Here is a 27,919-nt window from a genome sequence, read left to right on the forward strand (position 1 = left end):
CAGATTCAGAATTGATCCTGAACTGTAACACTGCCATTTCCCACCGAAACCTTTGTTCCACCCTGGTCATATTAAAGTCAATTGTAATAGGGAAAATGAAGTAAATCCATTATCCCTCATGTAACAAGAAAGGAAATCGCCATGGAAAGAAACAGTAAGCTCCACGGAGCCTCCATTTCCAAAGATACTTTACCCATGGAGACTGGCTATTTCCTCCAAGGCGGCAACACCTGTCCAGCTGTGTCCACTATGTGAAAAGGAACGGGGAGTTAGAGGTGGCCTCATCTAAGTAGCCCTGAAACGGAGGCATAAAACTGGGGAGGGCTGTTGCCATCTTGCCTTCCTATTGGGGTAGCCTTGGCTAAGCTGGTGCCCTCCAGATGTGCTGCTGGGGAATGACAGGAGTTGTGGTCCAAAACAGCTGGATGATACTGTTAGGATATAGTTCCATTCACCTTAAAAGGTTACAGGCATGACTGCTGTGTGTCACATGCCTGTTTACTTCCAGCACTTGCTTTTGTATATTGCTTTTGCTTTTAGCTGTTTTGCTGGAGACGAAGGGAAGCAGACATGTTTTTTCCTTTGTTCCTGAACTGTGCTGAATAAATGCTGTAAATATGCTTACACATTTCTCTGCCTGCCACTTCTGCTGTGAGAAGATTTATTCCCTCTGCTGACAGAGCACGCACGGGTCTCTAAACGTATCTGAGACTCGTGTCGCTGATTGATGCTGTTCTAAGGGAGACCGGTGATCGTCTGGCTGCCGGCCGGTGGCTGGAGCTAGCTGGGGGCCTGCCTGATGCCCCCGTCTCCCCGGCAGTATCCCAACAGATACCCCCCCAGTCGGCCATCTGACATGCCACTGTGGGAAACCAAGATGTTGGTCTGATGTCTGCAGGACTCCTTACGAAAGTAGGCACATCGCGGCACAATGGCTAGGCTAATTGATGGAACTCACTGCCACAGGATAGGGTGGTGGTAGTCTTGTCAAGCGGAGGGGAGATTAGGCAAATTTCACGGGGGAAAGGCAGCCTTGATGGTAACTGATTGAAGGCAATATGGAACCTCCAGGTTTGTAGAGAATCAGAGGTCTTGCCATGAAGATCTTGGGATGGGAGGTGGGGTGGACAATCTATGCAGACTTGTATTTTTATTGAAAGCAGAATAAGACAGATGTACACACCTCTGCTCCACTCCCCTTTTCATGGCGGCGCCAGGGAAGTCTCTGCCGTCTGCTGACGCGTCGATTTCACAAGCTAGCGAGACTTTGCTCCCTTTGGGTCAGCCCTGGCTTTGGACTTCCAGGAAGACTCATAGGGCTGGTTAATGACTGACCAGCTCTCGCCCCCTCCTCTCCTGCCCCACAAGCTCTTCGCAGTCCGGCCATGGGTCCCACCTCGTTCCCTTTCATCCTCTCGCTCGCCCTGCTTCTTGCTGCACCCGGCGCTGCCCGGCGTCCCCAAAAACGCCCAGCCCCAGAGAATCCCATCGACAAGATTGCCGTCCAGGCCAACTTCGATCTTGGCCAGGTGAGCAGATGGATTTGGAAAGGGAAACAGAATTTCTTCTGGGGTTGGAGTGGGGCAAGATAGCCGAGCTAGAGCTGTCCAAAACTGCCTCTCAATCATTGGTTGAGATGCTGTGATGTCATGGAATGCCCTGCTTCTTTACCCTCCGGGATGTCTCTAAAGGTGGCTGCAAGATAATAATCGGAGCGTTTTCCTCCCCTGTCGCACCAGCCGGTGCTTCTGGATCTCCCTGGAAGGGTTTTCGTTCATCCCCTGTTGACAGCAAATCCTCTTGAATATCTGCGTCAGAAGGAAGGTTCCAGAAAGAGCTCTGTCCAAATGCCCTGGAGCAATCTGGACCCTGTCCCTGCCCTCCTCTCGCATGACGGCGTTTCTTACAGCCTTGTGCTTTACCTTTCTGTCTCTGTCTTGCACACCTGGCAGGTGTCAAGCCAGTCACAAAGGCGTCCTCAGTCCAATCTGGGTCCACAGGTGAAGGGGACGCCAGGTGGGAACTTCCCTCCCAACAACCCCCGCCTCTTGAAAAAACACCCCTGAGCTTGTGTTTGTTGTCAAGAACCTCGCTCCATAATGTGATATTTACACACTGGCGTGTTATGGCACACCTTGGTTCTCAAATTCTAAATTTGATCCATGCCAAGTAATTCCATTTAGCTTAGATAATTTAAATCCACCTGTCACACCCCATGACAAAGTTTAAACGCAAGGGACCGAAAATCTGTTGGTTGTTAAGGTGCTACAAGACTCAATGCTTTTGCAAGTTGTCTATGCTTTCCAGTGTGATTTGGGGCAGAAAAGGCTAACGGGGTGACCTGCAGGTGGTGATGGACAGCTCCCATCATCCCTGACCTTTTTGGGGTTTATGGAAGTTGTGGTCCAAAACAGATGGAGGACATCAGGTTGGATATCCTTGGTTTGGAGGAACGAACAAACGAACTCCCCCATCCACACAAATCTTATTTTTTTAAAATCGCTCAACAATATTGTTAGTGTTATTTACCCTCTCACATTCAGTGGGCTGTATCCAACCAAGTTCTACTCAAGAGGATACACACTGAAATTAATGAACTGAAGTCAGACTCATATCCATCCATTTCAGAGGACCTACTCTGATGTACACCCCCTCAACATTCTCCGATGGAAATTTTTTATTGTTGTTTAGTCATTTAGTCATGTCCTCCTCTTCGTGACCCCGTGGACCAGAGCATGCCAGGCTCTCCTGTCTTCCACTGCCTCCCGCAGTTTGGTCAAACTCATGTTGGTAGCTTCGAGAACACTGTCCCACCATCTCGTCCTCTGTCGTCCCCTTCTCCTTGTGCCTTCCACCTTTCCCAACATCAGGGTCTTTTCCAGGGAGTCTTCTCTTCTCATGAGGTGGCCAAAGTCTTGGAGCCTCAGCTTCAGGATCTGTCCTTCCAGTGAGCACTCAGGGCTGATTTCCTTCAGAATGGAGAGGTTTGATCTTCTTGCAGTCCATGGGACTCTCAAGAGTCTCCTCCAGCACCATAATTCAAAAGCATCAATTCTTCGGCAATCAGCCTTCTTTATGGTCCAGCTCTCACTTCCATACATCACTACTGGGAAAACCAAGGCTTTAACTATACGGACCTTTGTTGGCAAGGTGATGTCTCTGCTTTTTAAGATGCTGTCAAGGTTTGTCATTGCTTTTCCCCCTCCAAGATTTCTCCGATGAAAAGAGAGATGTCCTAGGTTGTCCCAAGTTGACTCTCTCTCTCTCCCCTCTTCCAGTTTGCTGGGAAATGGTTCCTGGTCGGGGTGGCCTCGCAATGCAGCTACTTGAGTGAGAACAGCCACCGGCTTGAAGCAACCAACCTGGTGGTCTCTGTGGGTGGTGCAAGCTCTCAGGGATCCTTGTTGGTGAGCACCTTCCGCCCGCTGTGAGTATCCGAGGAAGCCGGCGGGATCCGCTGGGCCCAGATGAATCGGGTGTGGAGGAAAGGTCATCCTCTTTGTTGGTCCCCAAGAATCATAGAATGGTAGAGTTGGAAGGGACCCCAAGGTTCCTCTACTCCAACCACCTGCATTGAGGAATCTCAGCTACTGTTGGGATTTTTCTACTACATGCCATTCTGTGCAGCTTCACACAAAACAATTAGAAGGTGGCCAAAAGCCAAGGATGACTGAGCAGAGGAGTTATTCTGCCTAGAGATATGGGATCTTGGATACAGCTCTACCATTGGTTGAGGTTTCACGCAGGCATGATGACTTATGACCTTACTGAGTGGATAGTGTTGTTGGTCAGTGTGGTGTTTTGAGGGTCGTTTGGAGTTTGTTAAGAGAGAGCTAGTTAAGATCCGTATCTGTTCTTGTACATAGTAACTTGTAGAGTCTGCTGTTTTTAATAATCACCTCTAAGTAACCAAGTTACTGGTAGCAGCGTCTTGTTCCTGCTTCATCCATCCTGCCTGCAACTGATTGATTTCTGGAACTCTGCGTATGCTCTGCTAAGGTCTGGCTAAGGTCCTGCAACAGGTCAAAGTTGCAAAACACCAATAGCTACAACATCCCTGGCAGATGGCCATCCAACCTCTGCTAAAAAACCTCCAAGGAAGGAGAGTCCACCACCTCCCAAGGGAGACCGTTTTACAGTCGAATAGCTCTTACTGTCCAAAAGTTTTTCCCTGGAGGACTATGTCTGCCACCTTTGGAGGAAATCTAGTGAGGTATAAATGTGGTAACCCAAAGGAATGCTCTTTCGAGCAACTATTACATGCGCACATAGAGCCAATGCCTTTGTTTTTTTCTGGGGAAGTAGGGATGTGTTTTTCTGGTGCTGGCTGTTCCTAGGCAAGCAGCCTATGGAACAGGATCCGGCCTGACGTGGACGGGCCGCTGGAATACTGCCCTGAATGCTTGGTCTTCTCCTCCATCTCCGCAGGGACGGCGTCTGTTGGAACATCCAGCAAACCTACTTCCCCACCAAGATTCCTGGCAGGTTCCTCTTGAAAGGTGGGCGAGGATTGGGGTGGTTTTGCCCATGGGGACCTCCCTCACATTTCTCCCAGTTCCCCCTTCCCCTGAGCAATAATCCTCAGCTTTTCTACTACTGCACATGTTTCAAGCACTCCCAGCTGATATCTCTACAACCCCTACAACTCTACAACAGCGGGGGCAGGCAAGCTAAGGCCCGGAGGCCGGATCCGGCCCAATCGCCTTCTCAATCCGGCCCATGGACAGTCCGGGAATCAGTGTGTTTTTACATGAGTAGAATGTGTGCTTTTATTTAAAATGCATCTCTGGGTTATTTGTGGGGCATAGGAATTCATTCATGTATTCTTTTCAAAATATAGTCCGGCCCCCCACAAGGTCTGAGGGACGGTGGACAGGCCCACAGCTGAAAAAGTTTGCTGACTCCTGCGAAGCAACCCTGGGCACAACCATCATTCCCACATTGCCAGGAGCATTTATAGAATAAAGCAGAGCTGGCCAAGGGAGTTTTGGGTGGAGCTGAAGGTTTATTATGTCTTAATGCTTCTGCTGCCCTGTTGTTGCAGGGCAAATCTGCTGTCTCACTAGTGCCATTAACTCCTCCTGAGTTGGGCTGAAGAAAGAGTCCAAAAGTTTATTTACTGCAGTAAATAGGTTCAGTGCAGTCTCTTCCACAAAGTCTGGATGGGAGGGGGTGTTACCCCCCTGGAACTTTTATAGGGTTTACGGACAAAGAATTCATATAAAATCCAATCAAAACGCTGCAAACATCAGCAGAGGGTGGCTGGCAAAACACGCATTGGATGCAACTGTCTGGATGTCCAGCCTGCAACTTGACGTGTGTCCAGCCCTTCTAGGGCCCCTCGCTTCTAAAGTTTTGAAGCCCACATAGATACAACCTACATACTTAAAAGAAAGGGAGAATTGTAGTCTGAGGTTTATGTTTACATAGATAACAAGTCCCTGTTCAGGGAAGTTTTTAATGTGTGACATCTTAGTGTATTTTTGGTCTTTGTTGGAAGCCGCCCAGAGTGGCTGGGGAAACCCAGCCAGATGGGCGGGGTACAAATAAATTATTATTATTATTATTATTATTATTATTATTATTATGCATAAGGGAGTCGTCCTTGGTAAGCTGGCATGGCCAGACTTCCATAAATCTTCTACTTCAAAATGCCATTCTTATCTGGTGTCTTCAGCAGCCAAGCAGCAACTGGGCTATGTGTCTTTTATGAACAAAAGGGAACTGCTATGAGCCAAGGAAGCCAAAGGTTTTTAACTGAACCCCAATGTCTCATTCATTTGGGGCCTTTTATAGGTTTCTCACACAAAGCATATTTTGGAGCCCTTGGCCCACCCCACGCTGTCGCTGCCCAGGCAGGAGTGCAACTCGTTTCGTTTTACGACAAATATTCCGCAAAGCAAGCCAAACTCTGCTCCACCAGGTCTCTATACTGGGGGAACGTCACCTGTTGGATTTCTGCCTGCTGTGCTGCTCTTTAAAGGCACAGGGGCAAAAGCACCTCAGAAGCACCTTTGCTTGCAGGGGAGCAGGCAAAGCGCCATTTCTCCATGCGCTGACCTAGGGCGCTCTGTGTATTCCCCCCCACAGGTCGTGGCAGCCCTGTGGACGTGGTGGTGGTGGAAACGGATTATAGCAGCTATGCCATCGTGTATTACCAGAAAGCCCGGAAGATCTCAGCGAAGCTTTATGGTGAGGACTCCTTGGAATCGCTGTGCATGTTTCTGGTGGGCTGGAAACATTCCTGAAGGAGGGAGGGGAGCTCTGTCTAAGCTCAGCCTTGAGAGCTAAAAAGAACCTACAGAGGCAGTGCACCTCCAAGTATCAGTGGTGGGGCAAAAATGAGGAAAGGTCTTCAAGCCCCTCTTGGGAGACCCCTGGAAGCAGTGGCAAGAAGGACACTGGCCCAGTTTGCCCGTGGTCTCGGTCAGCAGGACTCTGCTTATGCCCTTGTTAGCCAGGATAGGAATGGAGCCCCCAGGCTCAGCGGTAAAGGTAAAGGGACCCCTTTACCTTTACTCTGGGGTTGTGGCGCTCATCTCGCTTTATTGGCTGAGGGAGCCGGGATACAGCTTCCAGGTCACATGGCCAGCATGACTAAGCCGCTTCTGGCGAACCAGAGCAGCGCACGGAAATGCCGTTTACCTTCCCGCCGGAGCGGTATCTATTTATCTACTTGCACTTTGACGTGCTTTTGAACTGCTAGGTTGGCAGGAGCAGGGACCGAGCAATGGGAGCTCACCCTGTCGCGGGGATTCGAACCGCTGACCTTCTGATCGGCAAGCCCAAGAGGCTCAGTGCTTTAGACCACAGTGCCACCCACGTCCCTCAGCTCAGGGGTAGTCTACTTCAAAAGTGCTAAATGCTAGGGGTAGACTTTTGCTTCTCCTTCCATAGAAACAGGACTCTGTTTTCACACTTTCAATTGTTCTCCGAGATGTGGAGGAAAAGGGGCGAGCAGGACAGTGGGATCAAATCAGAAACCGGGACGGCTTCTGTAGTTCCAGGACTGTCCCTAGAAAATTGGGACACTTGGGGGGCCTGCATTCAGCTGCTCACCCCGCAGAGATGCAGGCAAATTGCCCCAAGGTTTCCCGTTGCTTCTCTGTATGAATCACTGCCCTAGGCTTCTCTCCATCCACGCCAGAGGCATTCCAGGAGCAGAGACTTACGCCAAGAGACTTGTTGACAGAGCAGCGCATACTCACCTCAGACATTGCAGAATTGGACCTTTCCATGGGAGGGGGGAATTGTGATTGCCTGTCGGCTGCTTAGGGAACAAAGACAGCATTAACGCTTCACTTAAATTTATGAAAGGACGAGCCATCCGGGTGAACGACGCCGTCACGGCTAAATTTGAGCAGCGTGTGGCTGGCATAGGCCTGAACGAGGACACGACCTACTACTTCCCTGTCTATGGTGAGTAGAGGATGGGGCTATAATTTCAGGGGTCCGGCTGGGATAGTGAAGAGTAAGTGGGTTCCCACGAGGCAGGACATAGTGATAACAGCAAGAACCTTCACTGAACTACATAACTGGGAAACAGGGGCAAAGCAACTGCTTATATACATTTCTGAAGGCCTGGGCCACTCCCACTCCCAACGTGATTGGCTGTCTAAACTTCCAAGCTGCGAATCACGACTCAGAGTTCAAGGGCCAATGGCAGAGGCCCAAATCCTGAAGTGTTCTGTGATTGGACACCATGTATCGAATCAGAACACAGGAGCTTAGAATCCTTAGTCCAGACTCAAGCTCAGGCAAACACAGACCCCTGAATACATAATACTGAACATGCAGAAATCCCCTGGCCCTCCACAAGTGATGGGGAAAGGCCCCCCTCTGTCAGAGAGGTCCATCCCGTTGGCGCCATTATTCTTGGGTGACATAGTGGACTTGACAGGTCTCTGGATTTGGGGTCCCTGCGGATCCTGACATCATTGGATGCCTCAATGGATGCGTTATGGGGTGAGGCTCACGTTCTGCCCTTAGAAAGTCCCCAGCTGCTAGCACTTTCAACGTAAAAGATGTGGGTCATTTCACACCCACAAAAGGCTATGGGCCCATTCGGGGTTTTAAATGCCATGAGGTTACCGCCCCCGCCCCCCCGATAATTAACCACGAAAGCCAAAATTTGGCATGCCCCCCTGTGTGCCAAAGTTTTGCTGTTGCTATTCAGCGAAAACCCCACATTTTGCAGCACCCCAAATCTGAGTAATCCATATATCAAATACGAGGCTGACACTCAAAAATCCGACAGTGTTCAAATCACTCTAAAATGGTGCCAAGTTTTGGCAACAGTTTTGCAGTGAAAACCCCATGTTTTGCAGAGCCCCGCAAGCTGAGTCCCCTGGACTTGTGCAGAGTGTTTTCCCCTAATCACCATAAAGTTGTGATGCTGCAAAAGATTCCAGGCTGTGGATTTTGCACCCCCCCTTTAATTTCAATATATAAAGAAATTCATGCATCATGGTATGCCATGTTGCTGTCATTGATTAAATCTTATGTTTGGGTGCGGTTAGAGTTCCCCAGCAGGTTTTCTTTACTCTCCACAACTGAGATTGCTCATTTTTCTTCCTTTGGTCCTTTCCCTCAGGGTTTTGCGACTCGGCTGACCAGTTCCACATCCTCAATGGTGAGTTGCAAATTCAACTGCGTCTTCCCTGCTAAATAAATAAATAAATGAAAGTAAATCAGAACCAGAAAAGCTACAGGACTTTCTGTGGCAACTCAAGAATTGCGGTAAAACAATTGCTGATTCAAATAGGCCAAGTGTAAAATAGCCTGTTCACACAAAGAACGTGGTATGTTTGGATTTATTCACCTTGCTGAGGAACATAGAAATATCAAAGATCCCTTTCGACTTCAAGGAAGTAATGTGGAGATGAACTCTGCTGTTGCGCAGACTTTCTAGCCAAATAATCAGGGATGCATACTGAATTGATTTCAGACTTTTATTAGGAATAACTGCATTTTCAGCTTCAAACTCTGTTTGACAACAAACTTACTAAAATTGACTTCATTTATGAACCTGTAAACTGGAGTAAAGAAAAATTGCAATGTAAGAAACAGTAAATATTAGCAATATAATACTTTTATATGAATAGTGACCATTTTAATTATGGTATCAACCATGACTTAAAGAAGCGTACTTATTAAGTGAAAAAAACACACAAAATTTGGAGTGGGTGGGAACCAACTGAAAGCAGAATTCTGCAATGGGTTGGGAACATGAGCCAGGAGGACCTGATACTCCCTCAGGTTCTCAGCTGAAACTTCACGTCCAGGTGAGCTTGCCTTGCCAAGGTCATGATTTCCGACAGCTTCACGGCCATCTCAGCAGCTTTGTCCAAGTCGTCGCAGGCCAAGATCTTCAAGCCGCTCTCTGCTATCAAGGCCTTGGCTGCCTCCACCTGCGTCCCTTGAAGCCTCACGACGATCGGGATGCTCAGCTCCAGCTCGGTGGCCGCCATGATGATCCCTTCCGCGATGATATCGCACCGCATGATGCCGCCGAAAATGTTCACCAGGATGGACTGGACCCTGTCGTCTGAAGTGATGAGCTTGAAGGCCTCTTTGACCTGCTCGGCTGTGGCGCCGCCTCCGACATCCAGGAAGTTGGCTGGTGTCCCTCCGTGGAGCTTGATGATGTCCATGGTCGCCATTGCCAAGCCGGCGCCATTCACCAAGCACCCGATGTTCCCATCTAACCCCACGTAGTTCAGGTCCACGCTGGCCGCCTCTCGGTCCCTCGTGTCTTCTTGGCTCCAGTCCTGCAGTGCGAAGATCTTCTTCTGGCGGAACGCCGAGTTGCTGTCAAAATTTATCTTGGCATCCATGCACATCACTTTCCCCGTCGAGTCCTCCACCATGGGGTTGATCTCCACCATGAGGGCGTCGTACTTAATGAAGATGTTGTAGAGCTTCATCATATTTTCCGCAGCCTCATCCGCCACCTTGGCGGGGAAACCCATCTTCTGGGCGAGCTTCAGGGCCTGGTCCTTCCGGATGCCTTCCATGATGTCAACGGGCTCCTTGACGATGGCTTCGGGGTCCTCGGCGGCCACGTCTTCAATGCTGACACCCCCCTGAGAGCTGCCGATGAGCACGGGGCCCTGGAAGGACCTTTCCATTGTGATGGCAAAGTAGTACTCCTTCCTGGGGTAGCGGCGCTCGCAGACAAGGACTTGGTTACAGATCCGGCCCTGCTGTCCCGTCTGCTTGGTGAAGAGCTTCTTGCCTATCATCCTGGAGGCGATCTCCCGGGCTTCTTCCGGAGAGGAGACAATCTTCACCCCTCCTTTCAGGCCCCCTTCGAATGTCCCTTTGCCCCGGCCGCCAGCCAAAACCTGCGCCTTCACCACTATGTCTTCCGTCCCAATCTCTTTCGCTGCCTTATAAGCTTCTTCCGGCGTCTTGGCCACCAGGCCGTTAGGAACAGAAACCCCGGCTTCTTTCAGCAGCCCCATGCTCAGGTACTCATGCAGAGACAAGCTCCTCCGCTGCTGTGCTTGCAGCCCAAGGCTTTTAAACCACCCTGGGCTCCCACCAAACACCAGGCAACCTTCTCTGGCCATCAGGCCAGCCACTCGCAAGGTCCACCGGCAGATCATGAGGGGCGATTCCCGCTCCCTTCTTTGGAGATTTCTCTTGCTCCTGCTCAGATCTCCTCCAACAGACCTTCCAACTGTCCTTTTAAGGTGGAGGGCATTTCCCAAGGTTCCTTCTTTAACGGTCCTCAACCCGCCTTCCCATTGGCTAGGGCCAAGATTCCACGATGACATCACCACCCTGACCGGACACGTCTCTTTGGTGTCTGCATGATGTTATTGTAGTGGGACACCCCTCAAGATTTGTGGGTGGGCAGGAGCGGATGTGATGTTTGTTTGCAATATTTACTTTCCTCACCCTGAAGAAGTGCAGAGTTTATGGTTCTACCAAGGAATGTACATATGCCAATCGGGCATGTCGTTTTAGGGGGTGAAACTTAATTGTTTAAAATTTATTCAGTGAGAATTTCTAAAAATATGTTTTTGGGTGTGAGGAATTAAAGGTTGCTATTATTTTAGTGACTGGACCCACATTTAGCTTGGTACATCTACATTTGGTTAAAAATCACATAAACTTCCCCTGGAAAACCAAAGAATTTTAATTATACCTTCTGAAAATGTCAGGTAATGCGAAATAAATAATAATATAAAATAAAACTGCAAGTACTTGGCAGTTATTTCTATGCAGTTCTACATATATTTCGCTTACTAATTATATTAATTTAACTAAAATAGCTTTTGAATTCCCAAGTTGTGTTGCAACTTGTTAGCACCCCTCAGTTTTGGAATGTGAAAGTTGGAAAGTTCAGCATGCCCTAATAAAGTTAACTTGGCCCGGCGGCAAATGGGCAACAAGGGCAGATCTCTCAGCACAGGTGTGGTATGCTGGCAAGGCCATTCTCCCATCAGCAATTGTGCTGCAGCATTCTGTACTAGCTGGTGTTATATAAAAAACCCTGCTTCTTTTCCCTTATGGGGTATTCCAGAGCCTGTACAGAGTCCTTATGTGGGTTCCCTATTGGTCAGAGAAAATAACAGAGGCCAAGCAGAGAATATTGAGAAGCAAAGCAGCTAGTAAGCCTCATCTTTATCAACTGTTGCAACAGGGTCTCCCGCTCACCCCACGCAGGAGGGAGGAGGAACCCAGAACAATGGTGCGCAAGCCCTTATATAAACTTTTGAAATTGCCACCCTGTAGATCAAGACCACCCCAAAAACATCATGCATACATCACCGAAAGGGGCAGTCTACAGCAGAAATCCTGTTTGCCAGGATACCTGATAATGGTCACTGATTGCTTTACCTGGGCAGCCTGGCTGTTCTTTTGTGATGGTAAATGCATCAGTTCCTGAATCCAGGCCACAGGCTCACCCTAGTCATACACAAGTTACAGGATATGTAAACAAAAAGACAAAGGGAGGGCCTTCTTCCTTGCAGAGAAATATTTGAGGTCAATTTGGGAGTCAAAATGGTTTGCGAGAGTCAAAATGGCTTCAGGACTGCTCTCCTGTACTATTTCAGACACGTGTTTTATATACTTATGTATGTGTTTGCCTTGTACATTTATGAGCGTTTATTTTATATTTGGGCATAGCTCATAGCTTCTCTGAGTTATTCAAGCCCCTTCGCCACGGCAAGGCAGTGATCCATGAAGGGGATTTGGGACCTTAGAATTCTTCTAACACTGGGTTGTGATTCCTGCATTGCAGGGGGCTGGACTGGATGACCCTCAGGGTCCCTTCCACCTCTACAGTTCCATGATTCTATGACGTCACTGTGAACTCTTTGCCCTGGCCAATGAGAAGGCCAGGGAGGTGGACTGTTGGCAAAGGAACTTTGGGAAGTCTCTCTCCAGGGGCCAGTTGGCAGGTCTGGGAAGGAGAAGAAGTTGGGAAAAGTGGGTGACAGCTACCTCCATGATCTGCAGGCAGGCGGTGAGCATGGTGAAACTGCTGGGGAGGAACGCCATGGCCAGGGTGCTGGGTGGGAACCCAGGATTTAATAGCCACGGGCTGCCCATGCAGCAACAAAGGAGCTTGTCTCTGCACGAGTACCTGTGCATGAAGCTCTTGAAAGACGCCGGCGTTTCCGTTCCCTACGGACTGGTTGCAAGGACACCAGAAGAAGCCTACCAGGTGGCAAGAGACATGGGCACCACGGACCTGGTGGTTAAGGCGCAGGTTTTGACAGGAGGGCGGGAGAAGGGGACCTTTGAGGGCGGCCTGAAAGGAGGAGTGAGGATCGTCTATTCTCCGGAAGAAGCCCGGGAGATCGCCTCCCTGATGATTGGCAAGAAGATCTTCACCAAGCAGACGGGAGAAGAGGGCCAGATCTGCAACCAAGTCCTCATCTGCGAGCGCAGGTACCTCCGGAGGGAACACTACTTTGCGATCATGATGGAGATGTCCTTCCAGGGCCCCGTGATCATCGCCAGCTCCCAGGGGGGCGTCGCCATCGAAGACATTGCGGCGGGGAAACCTGAGGCCATCATCAAGGAGCCCGTCGACATTGTTGAAGGCCTTCGGAACGACCAGGCCCTGAAGCTCGCCCAGAAGATGGGCTTCCCTTCTAACCTGACGTACGATGCTGCGGACAATATGATGAAGCTCTACGACTTCTTCATTCAGCACGACGCCCTCATGGTGGAGATCAACCCCATGGTGGAGGACTCGACGGGGAAAGTGATGTGCATGGATGCCAAGATCATTTTCGACAGCAACTCGGCGTTTCGCCAGAAGAAGATCTTTGACCTGCAGGACTGGACCCAGGTGACGGAGGAAGACAGAGATGCCGCCCACGCGGAGCTCAACTACATCGGCTTAGACGGGAACATCGGGTGCCTGGTGAACGGCGCTGGCTTGGCAATGGCTACCATGGACATCATCAAGCTCAACGGAGGAACCCCGGCCAACTACCTCAACGTCGGAGGCGGCGCCACCGTGGAGCAAGTGACGGAGGCCTTCAAGCTCATCACGTCCAACGCAAACGTGCAGGCCATCCTGGTCAACATTTTTGGGGGGCTCATGAGGTGCGACGTCATCGCGAACGGCATCATCATGTCGGTCAAAGACCTGGATCTCAAAATACCGATCGTCATGCGGTTGCAAGGCACGCGGGTCGAAGACGCGAAGGTTTTGATCGCTGAGAGTGGCCTGAGGATCTTGCCCTGCGACGATCTGGATAAAGCCGCCAAAATGGCCGTGAAGCTCTCGGCAATAATGAACCTGGCAAGGGAAGCGGAAGTGGATGTTATGTTCCAGTTGCCACCCTGACGGAGCAGGTCTTTCTGGCTTATTTCTGCAAAAGACACATAAACTCCCTCGTGGTCTCAGTTTTCCACAATAATCTCCCCCAACCCTGTTTTGTGTGTGTGTCAAGGTCTGAGTTGTTTAATAAGCACATATGGATCAGATATTTAACTTACATTTGCTAATATAATAATTTTCATGTAAATTATTATATTGCCAAAATTTATTCTTCATGGCAGGCTCCCCCACCGTCCAGTTTACAGTCGCAAAAATGATGTAATCCTCAACAAGCATAAAAGAGCTTAAATCTTAAAATACATTTCATCCAAATAAAAGTCTACAATCAACTGGATTTTTGGAATTGTCTCCCTGATTATTGGACATGTATGACAGCAATATCCGTACCTTCATATGTGAGCAACACTTTTCCTGCCCAAATGAAGAATGGATGAATCTGTCAAATGTGGTTTCTCGTTTTCCCTTTCTTTTCCAGTTCTCCACATGTCTGCATCAGTTTGCAAAAAGTTCCCTTGAAAATTTAGCAGAATTTTAGTGCACACATACCTGATGTACTATTGCATAATGCACATACATTTGCAACCAACTTAAACTAATAGAATATGTTTTTGTAACGCCCCCCCCAAGCCACCAACTTGAATAAAAGATTGGGGGCCTTAGCTAAGCCCCGGCCCTGATCTGGTGCACCTTATCCCTCTAGTCTAGCTTGTCTGCCTGCTCTTCCTTCCCTGTGGGCCCCATGTGGGGCACAGAGACATTCTGGGGGAAGGTCAAGGGGTCACGAGATGCCTGCATCCCACTTTCCAGTCACTTCATTATTATTTTTAAAGTATTTGGTTCGTTTTTCAGATTAAGATTTTACAGCCACATATTCAACATACAACATAAAAACTAGACTCCCAGGAATCTCCCAGACTTCCCTCCTCCCCTTTGTGGGTCCTAAAAGTAAAGGTAAAGGGACCCCTGACCATTAGGTCCAGTCGTAGCCGACTCTGGGGTTGCGGCGCTCATCTCGCTTTACTGGCCGAGGGAGCCGGCGTACAGCTTCTGGGTCATGTGGCCAGCAGGACTGAGCCGCTTCTGGCGAACCAGAGCAGCGCACGGAAATGCCGTTTACCTTCCCGCCAGAGCACTACCTATTTATCTACTTGCACTTTGACGTGCTTTCGAACTGCTAGGTTGGCAGGAGCAGGGACCGAGCAACGGGAGCTCACCCCGTCGCAGGGATTCGGACTGCCAACCTAGCCACCCGCGTCCCCGGGTCCTACTGTTAATCATTTCTTCCTGCATCCTTTATGACAATCCAAATCTTTTACCTCTCCATTGTGTCCAAAATTCACCTTTAAACTATGAGTGATATTCCAATCCTACTAAGGATTTAAACTGTTTACAATGTTCTTTAAGATAAGTTATAAATGTTCCCCATTCCTTATTGAAATTTTGGTCTTCCTGATTTCTGATTCTTCCGGTCATTTTGGCCATTTCGGCATAGTCCATCAACTTGATCTGCCTGCCTTCTCTGGTCGGGACTTTATCTTCTTTCCATCTCTGGGCTAATAACATGTGTGCAGCTGTGGTCACATACATAAATATGACTTTATTTAGCCCCATCCTTGGTTAAAAAGGCAACCCATAAAAACAATCATTAAAAATGGGAGGGGCCAAGGGCCTGGGCATGAGGCTACTGTAATAAACAAAAATCTGCCCTTATTCCCTTATGGGGGACACAAGAGCCCTTATAGAGTCCTTTGCAGGTTCTTTATCAGTAGCAGAAAATAACAGAGGTCAACCAGAGAATATTGAGAAGCAAAGCAGCCAGTAAGCCTGATCTTTATTAACTGTTGCAACAGGGTGCCCCCTTCACACACAGGAAAAGAGGAGGACCCAGAACCAAGGTGTGCCCGCCCTTATATATACATTTTAAATTGCCCGCCTTCGAGTCCAAGACCACCCCCAGAAACATCATACCTACATCACAGAAAGGGGTGGTCTACAACAGAAATCTGAGTGCGTTGTTTATCTCCTGTCTGGCAGGTTACCTGTTAATGCTCACTTGATTGGATACCCTGGGGAGCCTGGCCAGTCTTTTGTGATGACAAATACTTAGTTCCTGAGCCCGGTCACAGGCTCACACCCTATTCATACACAGACATACCCTTAAGACAGGATTTGTGAACGAAAAGACAATGGGGAGGTGTCAGAGGCTCAGGAGCAGAAGAGCAGGGGAGAGAGCAGATAGAGAGCGGAGGAGAGGAATCAGAGGGGAGCGTAGGGGAATATGACAGTGGACCGAGAGATTCCATGAGCTTCTCCAGCGAATCAGAAGATTCCCAGGAGAGGGCGCCTATGGTAAGGGCGAGGCGAGTCCCAGGGGGGACGATCCATAAACAAGGAACCAGAGGGGAGTCCCAAAGGAGTAGCGGAGGAGTAGGGCCAGTTTCCCCACCAGAGCACAGTGGGGGGGAAGAGTCACGTGAGTCAGGACCATCTTCTCCTCCATCGGGGAGTGGGGAGAAGGAGGGAAGGCCAGGTCCAGCTAGCCTCCCCGAAAGGGGGAGCAGTGACACAAGTGTAACGGTCAGAAGGAAAGTGGGAGGCTGCGCGCGCGCGCCAAGTTCAAATGTGGAGGAGCGCGGGACAGCAGAAAACCCGGATTGGGAGCCAGGTCCTAAAGCCCGAAAGAGGGGGGGGGAGGAGTCGGGAGAATCAGCGTCAGAAGAATCTCGGAGGGCAGAGACTCCGACTAGCAGAAGGACCCAGAGAAAGAAGGAACAGAGGAAAAGGTGGAGTAAAGCTAGAATCTTAAGCTGGTGTCAGGGGGGCGGAGATTCAGATGGGACTTCTGCGGTCTGACGGATAGATGTAGCGTTGCGCGCTGCACGTCTGGAAATGAGACTGAACTTCAATAAAGACTTTTAAACTTGAGCAAGAAGCAGCGTTGGTCTTGTGTGAGCTGGGACCTTGGGCAGCGCTGACAGGAGGCTTTTCCATTTTCCTTCGACCTTGCAGAGAAATTATTTGGGGTCAATTTGGGAGGGACAAAATGGTTTCAGGACCTTTTCTGTGGGGTTTCAGACATGTGGTTTATATATGCAGTTATGAACATTTATCCTTAATTTTTTTATTTCACTACGATGGTGCCGTTTTGGGGAGCCCGGAATTTAAGCTGACGAGTGGCCATCTTGGCTGGAATATGACGCCCGCCAAAGGTTGTTAGCTGTGTCCCTAAAACACTTCTCTTGCATTCTCTTGCATTTGCAGTCAGAATGCAGAAGAACAATGGCAGAAATATGCATGTCTAGGAAGGCTGTTTGAAGGTGCATAATGCAGTCTGAAACTATGGATCAGGGCTAAGATTGAAACATTTTAAAAGCAGACCATGCTGGAAATAGTCATACAGAGCACTGAGCAAATGCCCATATTCCAGGAGGCTGCAGAGCAGAAAGAGGGGAAAAGGAAGCCAGGTGTTTCTATCACGGCTGCTCAGAGCTGCCTTGGGCTCTTCCGCAACTGTCACCTCGCAGCAGCCCTTCCACCAAGCTCCCTGCACTGTTTGCACCCCAACTGGTCATTATAACTTTAAGATCTAGTACCTGAGCTTGTTCCTTTCCTCCTCCCTCCCCATTCCCCTTTCCTTTTATGCCACTGTGCATATCCCTAGTATATTCTTGCCACTGTTAGAAAAGCCACCAAGAAAAAGAAGATATTTTTAGAACTGTCACGAAGGGGGAGGTGAGAAAAAGAGTAAGGGCAGGTACAAATAAACAATGCAGAAAGAACATTGAGTCTAGCAATATTCTTACAGGGCAGCAGTGGGGGGGGGGGAATATCCACATTGGGTTCTTTTCAACTGACTTTACTTGGCGTAGACCTGCTGAAATTAGGGCTCACATGACTAAGGGCTGGTGCAGAGGCTAGAGCACTAGTTCAAAACCTGTCTCAGGCATTAAATTCACCAGGGGAGACTACCTTAAGGCAGACAGTGGCAATTGTTAGGATATCTGATCAGAGAGGAGCCGCAATTCACTTTGATGCAGATGAAGGAGCCCAAGAATTGGAAGGGACTCAGGACATCATCCACACTGACCCCCCCAACCTATAACAATACGGTTTAGACCGGATTTTTATATATAGTAACAGGAAATTGAAACGGGACCTATCCAGCATTGCATTGTAAGGAACGTGGACAGAGATGGGGAAAGAGAGGTGTTCCTTTTTTTAAAAGCAACAAACTTGAAACCAGGTGTGCTGAGCCACCAAGACGGCAGAAAGAGAGATGGAAGGTGTTAAGATGTGTCGCCTTCTCTATCGAATAGCAGAAGAGAGTAATATTCCTTTTGACAAGAAAACATTGCAAGGCGTTGTTTTGACCAAGTAAAAATACACAGCCGTTTCCCCGCCTGTGTTTGTTTACTACAGATATCAAGGTGGTGGCGTAATGGACTAAGACCTGGGAGAGGCCAGGGTTCGAATCTCACCGGGTGAGCCTGGCCCAGTTGCTGCCTCTCAGCCTAACCTACTTCAGAGGGTTGTGGTGATAATGAAATGTATACGGCCTCAAGACCCCTGGAAGATAAAGGTGGTATATAAATATGATAAATAAATAAATACAGCAAAAAGGAAGAAGAGCCTATAAATCTTTTTTTGTAATTAAAGACATTCTTTTTTAAAAATATACATTTTTATTGGTTTTTTAAACATATCAATTCCAACAATCATGTAACATAACTTCTTATCTTATACAATATTTTAGACTTCCGTCAACACCTCTGATGATTTTTCGTTCTTTATCACTTATTCTGCATTTCTTAATTTCACAATTACTCTTAATTATCATTAACTAATAACTCTCGCCGTAGTCGTTCTCGCAATATTTCAAATAGTCCTCCTTACAAAACCTCTTGCAGTCCTGCGAGCGTAATCTCTTCATTACAGTTACTTTTCAAATAGTGCGCATATTTACTCCAGTCTTCTAGGAATCTCTGGTCCCGCAGGTTTTGAATCCTTGCTGTTAATTTATCTAATTCTGCATAGTCCATCAATTTCATCTGCCATTCTTCTTTTGTCGGTAACGTCCTGAGGACCTAACTGCATTAAGGGTGTATAGTGCTGTCAGTGGTTGGTTGGTTTCCTAAAAGTTGATATGAGGAGGTGATTTCACAGCAGGACTGAAGTGTCTGGGGAAGAGAAGTGTCATATTTTGTTCTGCAGTCATGGAAGGACACAGAGAGCCCTGAGACAGGCGACTTGGGAACACGAGGGAGCCCTTCCCAGACTGAGAAGGACCTTGGGCTTCTCCTGCTGTGCCTGTGCTTGCAACTCTCTGAGTTCAGCAAAGCCAAACAGGATCTATTGTCTTGATACACCTGTACAGGACATTTCACAGAAACCTTGATGTCCTGAAACAGTTGCATCAACCATTCACAATCCCTGAGTGAAAATGACAGGGCATTGAGTTCTGCTTCACAGGAACTTAGGCTAACTGTCATCTACTTTTTGCACAGCCAGTCAAACAGACAGACAGTGGTTGTACATGTAGCACACTCCAGAAGTGCTTGTACCATCCGTGGTGTCACTTCCAAAACTAGCATCTGCAAAGATTTCAAGACCTCCAGTCTTCTGACTGGTGAACCTCAGCCTGTAGTGCAGTGCCATGAGCCCTCGCCATGCAGTCTCTTTAATCACGAGGAGTGGCACAGGCTTATCATTGCCATGCGCCAAGCTCAGCAACGGAGCTGTGATGGGTGGGAGACAGAAGGGAGCTGCCAAGTGCAAGGGGGTGTCGGGCGGCAGCTTTTGTTCCCAGTGCTAAAAAAGTCCCAAAGGCTGCAACCTTTCTTCATAGGGAGTTCCTCCACCCAGTGGCGTAGCGGCAGTTGTCAGCTGATGGAGTAGGGTTGCCATATTTCAAAAAGTGAAAACCCGGAAAAAGCTTTTCCTTTCCTTTCCTTTCCTTTTGGCCAACCCCCCCCCCAAAGAACAATAGGACCCAGAATGCAGCAGTCTGATTGGTCCACAGGAGCCACCCAATCCAGCTCCAGGTGGAAGTGAATCCGCAACCTGATTGGCCTACAGGCGAATCCCGGAATTAGCCAATCAGGGGGGCCCCATTGTGTAAATAATGTATATATAGCAGACATTCCAGAGGAACTTTTATTCCTCCTCACCACTATGAGCTGAATAAAGAGCATGAAATCCACTCTCAGGACCCTAAAGTGGGAATGTTAGTCGAGGAATCTGCAGCGACTGTGTGCAGCAGAGGAAGACTCTGGATCAGGCACTGTTCTTGCAACGACAAGTCCTTGCGAATAAATGTACGGAGTCCAGCATTTTGTGTGCAATAAAGGCACCAGAACTCTTTTCACCTATATGCATCAAACAGAAAAGCTCATAAATCTGATTCTGCTCATCAGGGAGAGGTGAGTTAAGCCTGCGCTTTGGGTTTTAAAGAATTTTGCTTTTTCATTTATATTTTGCAGTCTTATTTATTGTGCACCGCTTTGGACAATGCGTGTGGGTAAGCAGCATTCGCTTAGCTGTGGTTCCGGCATTGGGGGGGCTGGACTAGATGATGCTGTGGGTCTCCTCCAACTCTACAATTCTGTTCTGTACATAAATAAGTACACAGGTGATGAATGAAACTGATGTGGACATTTATTTCAAAATAAAAAAAAGATTTCATTTTTGTCAAAACTGTAACAGTCCAAACTTACATGTTGGCTAAAAGCAACTATTAAAATAATTTGTTAAAAGCAACTTGTCACACGACGGGCAGATTCCATCCGCAGTGGAGGACCTGTGTGGCTTCACTGATTTCAGAGGGAGAACTGTGAGTGATGCTTTCGTTCTCACCCTGTTACCAATGATGGGCCTTGAAGCTGCTTGACTGAGCCTGGATCATGCCCAATATCTCTGATGATATCCCTAGACGCTTGAAATATACACAATGTCGTGTTTCTCGAGTAGTTTGATGTAGTGTTCCAGCTGCATCATCTCCACCTCCATCTTCTCTTTGCGAAGTCTCCTCGGAATCGAATCGAGGAAAACGGAAAGACTTTGGTATTCGTGGTTGATCTCCTCCCAGTTTTTCTTCAGGCCCTGAGAGAAGGAAGGGAAAAGCAAACTCTAAGCAAACTTATGAAGTATGCGGCAGGAGGATGCCAAAATGTGCTTGATGTGCCTTTGCAGCCAGCAGTGCAGAAAGAAATTTTAAAAATGGATAAAATGAATGTATTTAGTTCATAAAACATATGCACCGCTTGATTGTAAAAACAAAAACAACCCTCAAAGCTGTTTGCAAAAGAAACAAAATAATACAATTGTCACTAAGAAAAATTAAGTACGATGATTTAAGATGTTGAAAATTTTAAATAACGATATACTGAAAAGAGATGAAGACTGGCATCAACTTTCTAAACATCTGAGTAGCTTGTCTAGACAAGAATGTATTAAGCAGGCACCAAAAAGAGGACAGCGTAGGGGTCCGCCTGGTGTCAGGGGGCATAACTTGATAAGATTTATCATGTTGCCTCTTCCTCACCTTTTCTCTTAACTAAAAAGCCCCAAAGGCTGCAACCATTCCTCACAGGGGAGCCTCTCCAGCCCCATGATAATGTTGGTGCTCCTTTTCTGAGCCAACTTATTCTCCCCCCTGTCCTGTCTGATCTGCGTCACCCCCACGTACCTCCATGATTTTCTCCTTCTCTGCCTTGGAGAGTCTTGTCAGGCCTTTCTGCATGAGGGCTTGCTGGAGGTAAGCATCGCTCTCCTCCTGAGCCTTCTTGGCGTCCATTATCCGCTTCTTAATGTATTTTGGTGTCACACCAAAATCCTGCAAGGAAAGCACACTTGGATGTCCCAAACGATGCATTGCAGAAAACGCCTGAACACCCCCTAATCTCCTCCTCCAAGCCCACAAAACATGGCAAGAAATTGACCGAGAAAATGTTCACTGTAGGAATAAACAGAGTGGCCAATACTTTAGTTTTGGTACTATGGATATATGTATGTATGTATGTATGTATGTATGTATGTATTAATCAATTATTTGTGCAATGAATCAGATCAATAGCAAACTGTGAATCACAGAAAACCATTTAATAATAATACTAACAAAAAATTATGACTTATACTCCGCCCATCTGGCTGGGTCTCTCCAGCCACTCTGGACAGCTTCCAACAGGATATTAAAAACACAATAAAACATCAAATATTAAAAACTTCCCTAAACAGGGCTGCCTTCAGATATCGTCTAAAAGTCAGATAGTTGTTTATTTCCTTGACATCTGGTGGGAGGATGTTCCACAGGGATGGAGCCACTACCGAGAAGGCCCTCTTGGGTTAGCGTCTTTAATGAGCCTATGTAAGGCCTCTTGAACCTTAGCAATACATTTTAAATATTATCTTAACCAAAGCATCTGGGATTTTTAAAGGTCCCTAGAGAAGGGCATCTCCAAGGAGGGCTGAGAGAGACCCCAAATCTGAAAATCCTGGAGAGCCTTTGCTGCAAGCCAGTGTAGGCAACACTGGACCAAATGGCCCAAGAGTCAGATTCAGAAAAAGCAGCTTCCTGCACTCCTCTGAACTATACCTTTTTGTGGAGGTATCTTTGAATGAGCCCCGAATCATCCAGGAGGAACTTGTCTCCCTTCCGCACGTCAACACATGCCCGGAGGGGCTTCTTGGCCACGGCCATGATGGCCTCGGCGACGTTTGAGGAGATGTAATCCTTCTTGCTTCGGATGCCCATGATGGGGTGGTCGTTCCTCTCGGGCACATTCAGCCCTGGCGGCTTCTTCATGCCTTGGTTCCTTCTTCCTGCATTGTTTTGGAAAAGCAAATTTATCAGCAAAGAACTGCCTTGGGGACCCTCTGGCACGCCAGCCCTCTCCCCTCCTGCGGCTTCTGGCAACTGGGATTCAGAAGCATCGTTGCCTCCAACTATGGAGAGAAGAGAAGAGCCACCCTGGCTCGGAGCCACCCATAGATCTCTCCTCCATGAATGGTTCCCCCAAAGAATTGTGGGTGCTGAGAGTTGTTGAGAGATCCTTATTCCCTTCCCAGGGTTACAGTTTGGCTGACAGGAGCGAGCCAGCAGTAAATCACACTGAGCAAGTTGGAGTTAACTCCTTAGTAGCAAAAGCAGGATGAGGTGAGCTGATCACAGCAGGAGGGGGAGACACCCATGACTCTTCACCATCCAGACCCATCTCTGCCTCTTGGCCTCCCTCCTCTCTTGCTTCAGCTTCTGCCTCTGAGTCTGGACTCCTCTCTGCCACAGACTCTCCCCACTCACTAAGCCCTGTTGCCTCTCCAGCTTCCGATACCTCCTCTTCCCAGTCTTCTCCCTCATCTCCTTCTTCCCACTCATCATTGTCCCACCACCCCTCCCTGGGCTTTGAGCCTTCTTCCCTTGGTGGTTCCCTACCTGGTTCCTCCCACCATTCCTCTGCTCCCAACCTAAGTGCCGAGTGTGTGGGGTTGTGGGTGCTCCAGGCCTCACAACATTCCCCATGAAGGGGCAGGGCACCCACAATTTTTTGTCCCACCAGGGAAAAAACAAGGTATACAGAAATAAACAACAACAGCACAGTTGCACACTGGGTTCACTTGCAGCCCCAGAAGAAAGCAGAACTTTTCTAGGTAGGCCTGGTCTGGTCCAGTGTCCAGCTGTTCTCTCAGACCAGATGCAGAATCCTAGAATCATACAGGTGAAAAGTTGGAAGGGACACAAAGGGTCAACTAGTGCCATTCCCCGCAATGTACAGAGCATGCAAAGTGGCGGTTGTGGCATCTTTCCCTCCCAGAGACAGTGGTCCTCTCTCAAATGCTTTCCAAGAGGATTGGGAGAGACCCACAGCACAGAAGATTTAAATGGCTCCGGAGATTCGTGCTTCCAACGAACCTCACCCCAACCCCACAGTTCTGCTAAAACGTACGCTTTAAGAGCTTGGGTTCGTTGGCATGCTTCCGAAGAAACTCTCTCGGAGTGGGGATGTAGAGCTTGGGGATCCCCATGGTTTTGGAGGGCGCCGTCTTCCTCTCTTGGATTTCGCGTATCACAGTTGGCTTGAAAGTCGACATAAACCTTTCGTTCAAGAGGGAGCGGAAAGAAGCACACCATTTATATTTCAAGAGTCATTGGCCGGCCGTCAGGCAAAGTGGGGCAGCTGCCTCAGGTGGCAGGTGCTGGAGTGGGGTGGTAGTGGGAGCCATTTGGGGCCAAAGTGACTTTAAATAAATAACTAAAGGTAAGTAAATAAAGCAAAGAGCTCCCACTACAGTCCACAAGACTAGCTTGCCCCATTGATCTCACTAATGCCTACGTTCGACTGACTACGGCAGGATCCAACCCACCAAATTAATTTCCTTTAAAATCATTTGGAGTGCGATGAGAGCCCCTCTGTACTATTTCCTGAGGGGTGGTTTTTTATTTTTTTTAAAAAATGTTTGCTAGTTTGCCCCCATACCTGACTGTCTTCATAGGTTTTTTCTCCTCTTTGGGTATCAGGTTGTAGATAATCTCCTCGGCATAGAAGGCAGTCATCTTCAGGCTTCAGGCAAGAGTCCTGGAGAGAGCTGCATTGAAATTGCACAATGCAGAGGTTTTCAACCTTTTTGAGTCCATGGCTCCCTGGACCAACTGCAGCTCCCCTGCGGGGCTCAGGAGCCCAGTCATGCCACCCCTTGCCTGCACAGCCTGCAGCCCCTCACCCATTTTTGAACACCCTCCCTTGTGGAGTGTTCCCTCGGCCTCCTCTCCCCTCTCCTTGGGAGTCCTCTGGGCAGCCGCTGCTGCCGCCCCTGGCCTCTGAGCTGCCCCTGTGCCCCATAGAGAGGTGCCTCCTCACCCTGCCCCACAGGGGTCTGGGACTTGTCTGTCCATTCCCAACAGCAAGGGCTGGCGGACTGGCTGGCAGGGCTCCCTCGCCCGCTTGCTTGCTTACTCTGAGGCGCCTCAACTCCTGGCACCCAGCACCGCCTGGCCAGTCCCAGAGACACCATTCGCCTGGGGACCTTGTAGCCAGGGCTGCTGCAACAAACAGCCTTGGGGAGGCAGAGAAGCAAGAGAGCAATAGAAGAGGAAGGAAAGAGGGACAGAGGTCAGTGTTGCCAGCGGCACCCCTGGCCATCCTTCAAGGCACCCCAAGGTGCCACCACACACTGGGTTAAAACCCCTGACACAAGGCATTAGTCGAGGCACAAAGTGGGTAAGGACCAGTTTAGGAGGAGCCTAGCACTGCTTACTAAAGTGAAAAACGACTCTGGATGAGGTACAAGGAGGTCTCTCCTTGTACAGCAAAACTAAATTGGGTTGAGTAAGTGTTTCCACTTATGGTTGGATGAAGAGATGGTGAGGCGTTAGGGTTGCAGAAGACAGTTGGCCAGAGGATGAAACATCCAAGATGAGGTACCGTATTTTTCTGTGTATAAGATGCCCCTGTGGATACAATGCCCCCTATTGTTTGGGACTCAAAATTAAGAAAATGCACTATCCGTGTATAAGACGACCCCTTATTTTAAACTTCAAAAATTTAGGAAAAAATATAGTCTTATACAAGGAAAAATACGATATATTCTTTTTCCTATATAGGGAGTTTGTCCTAATGGAAAGCTCTTGCAGACTCCTTGAACTCTGTCCTGCAATGCAGTACTGAATAATGTCTGATCAACCGGGAATATTAGTGTGAAGGCACCATATTTGAACCCCTAAGGGGAAATTTTTGCAGGGGAGGAACCAAACCCCCAGGAGAGAGGACTACTGAATCTTACAAATATGCTCTCTCGGCAGCCAGACTTTTAGATGACAACAACAAGAGTGGTTTGGGATTCATTTTCAGGAAGTGATTGTTAGCGCTTGAGAGCCAGAAAACTGAGGGGCACAAATCTATGGTGTAACTCAATTTGGAGTACTGCATGCAGTTCTGGATATTTTCAAATTCTACAATATCCAAAAAGGATATTGTAGAATTTGAAAAGGTTCGGAAAAGGGCATCCAAAATGACTGAGCAAGTGGAGCGACTCCCCTGAGAGTTGCAGCATTTTGAGTCTAGAGGAAAGGCGAGTTCGAGGCGACATACTAGAAGTTTATAAAATTATGCTTCTCTCAAAACACCAGAACTTGTGGCCATGCAGTGAAGCGGAATGTTGGAAGATTCAGGTCAGATAAAAGACGGGACTTATTCATGCAGCACAGAGTTTAACTGTGGAACTCCCGGCCACAGGAAGCAGCCATGGCCACCAACCTGGATGGCTTTAAAAGAGGGTTAGACAAATTCATGGAGGAGGAGGAGGAGGAGGAGGAGGAGGAAAGGGCTCTGGGTGGCTCTGGGTGCAAATCCTGCTTGTCAGTTTCCTTTTGGGGCGTCTAGTTGGGCCCTGGGCAAAGAGGATGCTGGATTAGACGGGTCATTGGCCTGATCCAGCAGGGTCTCCTTAGGTTCTTTTGAGTAGATGATGAACCTGGGACTGTTGTCCTGCCCCCCTTACACTGATGCTCCCCACAGCCTCTCTTCGTAGGGCTCCTCCCTCTCCACTAACCGTTTCCTTATTCTCCATATCATTTTTGTTAAATCTTCCAAAACATTTACCACCATATACATTTTTTTAAACACTAACCGTTTCCGAGCAGATTTGAACAAGTTGGACACCCCCACCCCCCACAGCTCAGGTCGCAGGTGGCAGTTGGGATTCTGAAGGGAGGGAGGAGGGCCCCCCAGGTGTGCGCAGAGGCCCCGCCCACTGGTCGCATGCTTCTCCCAGGAGGGAGGGGCTCCAAACTCATCCTCCCTTGCCCCCGAGACGGGCAGTTTTCTTGAGCCAGTCCACAGCCACCCCTGCGAGGGAGGACAGCAGCTCTCTTCCTTCCGCTTATGGTGGAAACATCACTTCCTATCATATCCATCCTATATTAACTCTCGAAGATGGACAGGCTGCCCAGAGGAGGAGAAAGAGATCCCTCCCCAAGTGCTCAGATTAATGGCTTGAACTCAAACGGGTAACCAGACCTCTGAGCCCAGACTTCCTATGCAGACAAGGTCTCTCTGTGGCCAGCAATTGTGCTGCAGCATCCCGCACTCGCTACAGCTTCTGGATCAGACACGAGGGAAGCTCCACATAGAGCGCATGGCAGTAACTCAGTCCTGAAGTCATCAGTGCATGAACCACCGTGGCAAGGCTTCCCTGGTCCAGGAATGGCTGTTGAACCAATCGTAGCTGGTCAAAGGACACCTGAACACAAAAGGTTTAAGACTCGGTAGAGGAGATGAGTTGCAGACCCCATGTGTCCCCGTTCAGCTGAACTCTCTTAGACGCCCACCTGAGATCTTCCCACTCAGCATCCTTTCCCAAGACACTCCATTCCATTCCTCTTCCCACCCACTTTCCCATTTCTTCCCCAGCAGTGACTCAGCCTTCCTGGGCCGCTGGGCTTTGGGCTGGTTAGTCTCCCCCAGGAAATATTTTTTCCTGAAAGGTGGTGGGATGTGTACATGTTGTGCTTCTTCAAACCTGGGGGTTCCTGCTACCCACCCAAATCTGCTAATATTTCTGCTGTTAGCTAGATAAGAATTGGCATTCAGAGAACAAGCTTGCTCTCTCTGTGTGTGTACAATCCCTTCTGCTTTGTGTCTTATGCAATAATATACTGTAATTTCAAAACATACCACAGATTGATTGCTCAAATAGACCACAGCTTCCTCCTTTTTTTTTTTTGGCTTTGCTAACTTGCAGCCACTTTTGTTAAAATAGATATTGTTAAGTAAAATGATGTGCTGTTTCTGTAACTGAAATGCATTAAATTAATGGGTGCGTTCCTTTCTTGTACTGCAGGCCGATATGGGAACAGGAAATGTAATTTATGAAATTTATGACTTGTTTGCTTGGAAATCAGACCCTCCAAGTGTCCTTATTTTCCAGGGACATCCTTGATTTAAGAGAAGCCATCCCAGTTTCTGATTTGATCCCAGAATGTCCCACTTTTCCTTAGGACGTTCCTATTTTCACTGGAGAAATGTTGGAGGGTATGGAGTTACTCGACCCCCGAGCCGTCTGAGAGCAATCTTGTATAGGGAAGGTTGTTTTTTAAATGTTTAATGTTTTATTATG

At 48.3% G+C, this 27,919-nt stretch overlaps 4 protein-coding genes across 4 annotated transcripts; 2 read left to right on the forward strand and 2 right to left on the reverse strand.

Moving 5' to 3' along the window:
• Positions 1 to 1,323: 1,323 nt before the first annotated feature.
• Positions 1,324 to 18,287, forward strand: C8G (complement C8 gamma chain). The gene is made up of 7 exons (XM_053409808.1): positions 1,324 to 1,529; positions 3,279 to 3,427; positions 4,429 to 4,499; positions 6,091 to 6,192; positions 7,318 to 7,419; positions 8,594 to 8,632; positions 18,233 to 18,287. The coding sequence occupies exons 1-7, from the start codon at positions 1,386 to 1,388 to the stop codon at positions 18,250 to 18,252; spliced, it is 627 nt and encodes a 208-aa protein (XP_053265783.1). The 5' UTR covers positions 1,324 to 1,385; the 3' UTR covers positions 18,253 to 18,287.
• Positions 9,141 to 10,740, reverse strand: LOC128424017 (succinate--CoA ligase [ADP-forming] subunit beta, mitochondrial-like). The gene has a single exon (XM_053409783.1). It carries the CDS (start codon positions 10,608 to 10,610, stop codon positions 9,255 to 9,257), a length of 1,356 nt encoding a protein of 451 aa, XP_053265758.1. The 5' UTR covers positions 10,611 to 10,740; the 3' UTR covers positions 9,141 to 9,254.
• LOC128424020 (succinate--CoA ligase [ADP-forming] subunit beta, mitochondrial-like) lies at positions 12,290 to 14,147 on the forward strand. The gene has a single exon (XM_053409790.1). It carries the CDS (start codon positions 12,464 to 12,466, stop codon positions 13,817 to 13,819), a length of 1,356 nt encoding a protein of 451 aa, XP_053265765.1. The 5' UTR covers positions 12,290 to 12,463; the 3' UTR covers positions 13,820 to 14,147.
• Positions 18,288 to 20,452: 2,165 nt separating the features above from the next.
• Positions 20,453 to 27,134, reverse strand: LOC128424030 (enkurin-like). The gene is made up of 6 exons (XM_053409804.1): positions 26,432 to 27,134; positions 24,283 to 24,391; positions 23,752 to 23,900; positions 22,404 to 22,630; positions 21,498 to 21,644; positions 20,453 to 20,911 (listed from the first exon to the last, which is right to left on the reverse strand). The coding sequence occupies exons 2-6, from the start codon at positions 24,357 to 24,359 to the stop codon at positions 20,738 to 20,740; spliced, it is 774 nt and encodes a 257-aa protein (XP_053265779.1). The 5' UTR covers positions 24,360 to 24,391; positions 26,432 to 27,134; the 3' UTR covers positions 20,453 to 20,737.
• Between the last annotated feature and the right edge of the window lie 785 nt (positions 27,135 to 27,919).

The sequence above is a fragment of the Podarcis raffonei genome, chromosome 12 (genome assembly GCF_027172205.1).
Source record: "Podarcis raffonei isolate rPodRaf1 chromosome 12, rPodRaf1.pri, whole genome shotgun sequence".
In the NCBI taxonomy this organism is placed as follows: Eukaryota; Metazoa; Chordata; class Lepidosauria; order Squamata; family Lacertidae; genus Podarcis; species Podarcis raffonei.

Excerpts from the sequence above, each read along its gene's own strand:
- LOC128424030 (XM_053409804.1), bottom strand. The coding sequence starts at position 24,359 with ATGACTGCCTTCTATGCCGAGGAGATTATCTACAACCTGATACCCAAA. Across the intron at positions 23,901-24,282 it reads AAACCTATGAAGACAGTCAG|GTTTATGTCGACTTTCAAGC; the intron begins GTATGGGGGCAA and ends CTTGAACGAAAG. Across the intron at positions 21,645-22,403 it reads AAAGATACCTCCACAAAAAG|GATTTTGGTGTGACACCAAA; the intron begins GTATAGTTCAGA and ends CTTTCCTTGCAG.
- C8G (XM_053409808.1), top strand. The coding sequence starts at position 1,386 with ATGGGTCCCACCTCGTTCCCTTTCATCCTCTCGCTCGCCCTGCTTCTT. Across the intron at positions 4,500-6,090 it reads TGGCAGGTTCCTCTTGAAAG|GTCGTGGCAGCCCTGTGGAC; the intron begins GTGGGCGAGGAT and ends TCCCCCCCACAG. Across the intron at positions 6,193-7,317 it reads GATCTCAGCGAAGCTTTATG|GACGAGCCATCCGGGTGAAC; the intron begins GTGAGGACTCCT and ends AATTTATGAAAG.
- LOC128424020 (XM_053409790.1), top strand. The coding sequence starts at position 12,464 with ATGATCTGCAGGCAGGCGGTGAGCATGGTGAAACTGCTGGGGAGGAAC.
- LOC128424017 (XM_053409783.1), bottom strand. The coding sequence starts at position 10,610 with ATGATCTGCCGGTGGACCTTGCGAGTGGCTGGCCTGATGGCCAGAGAA.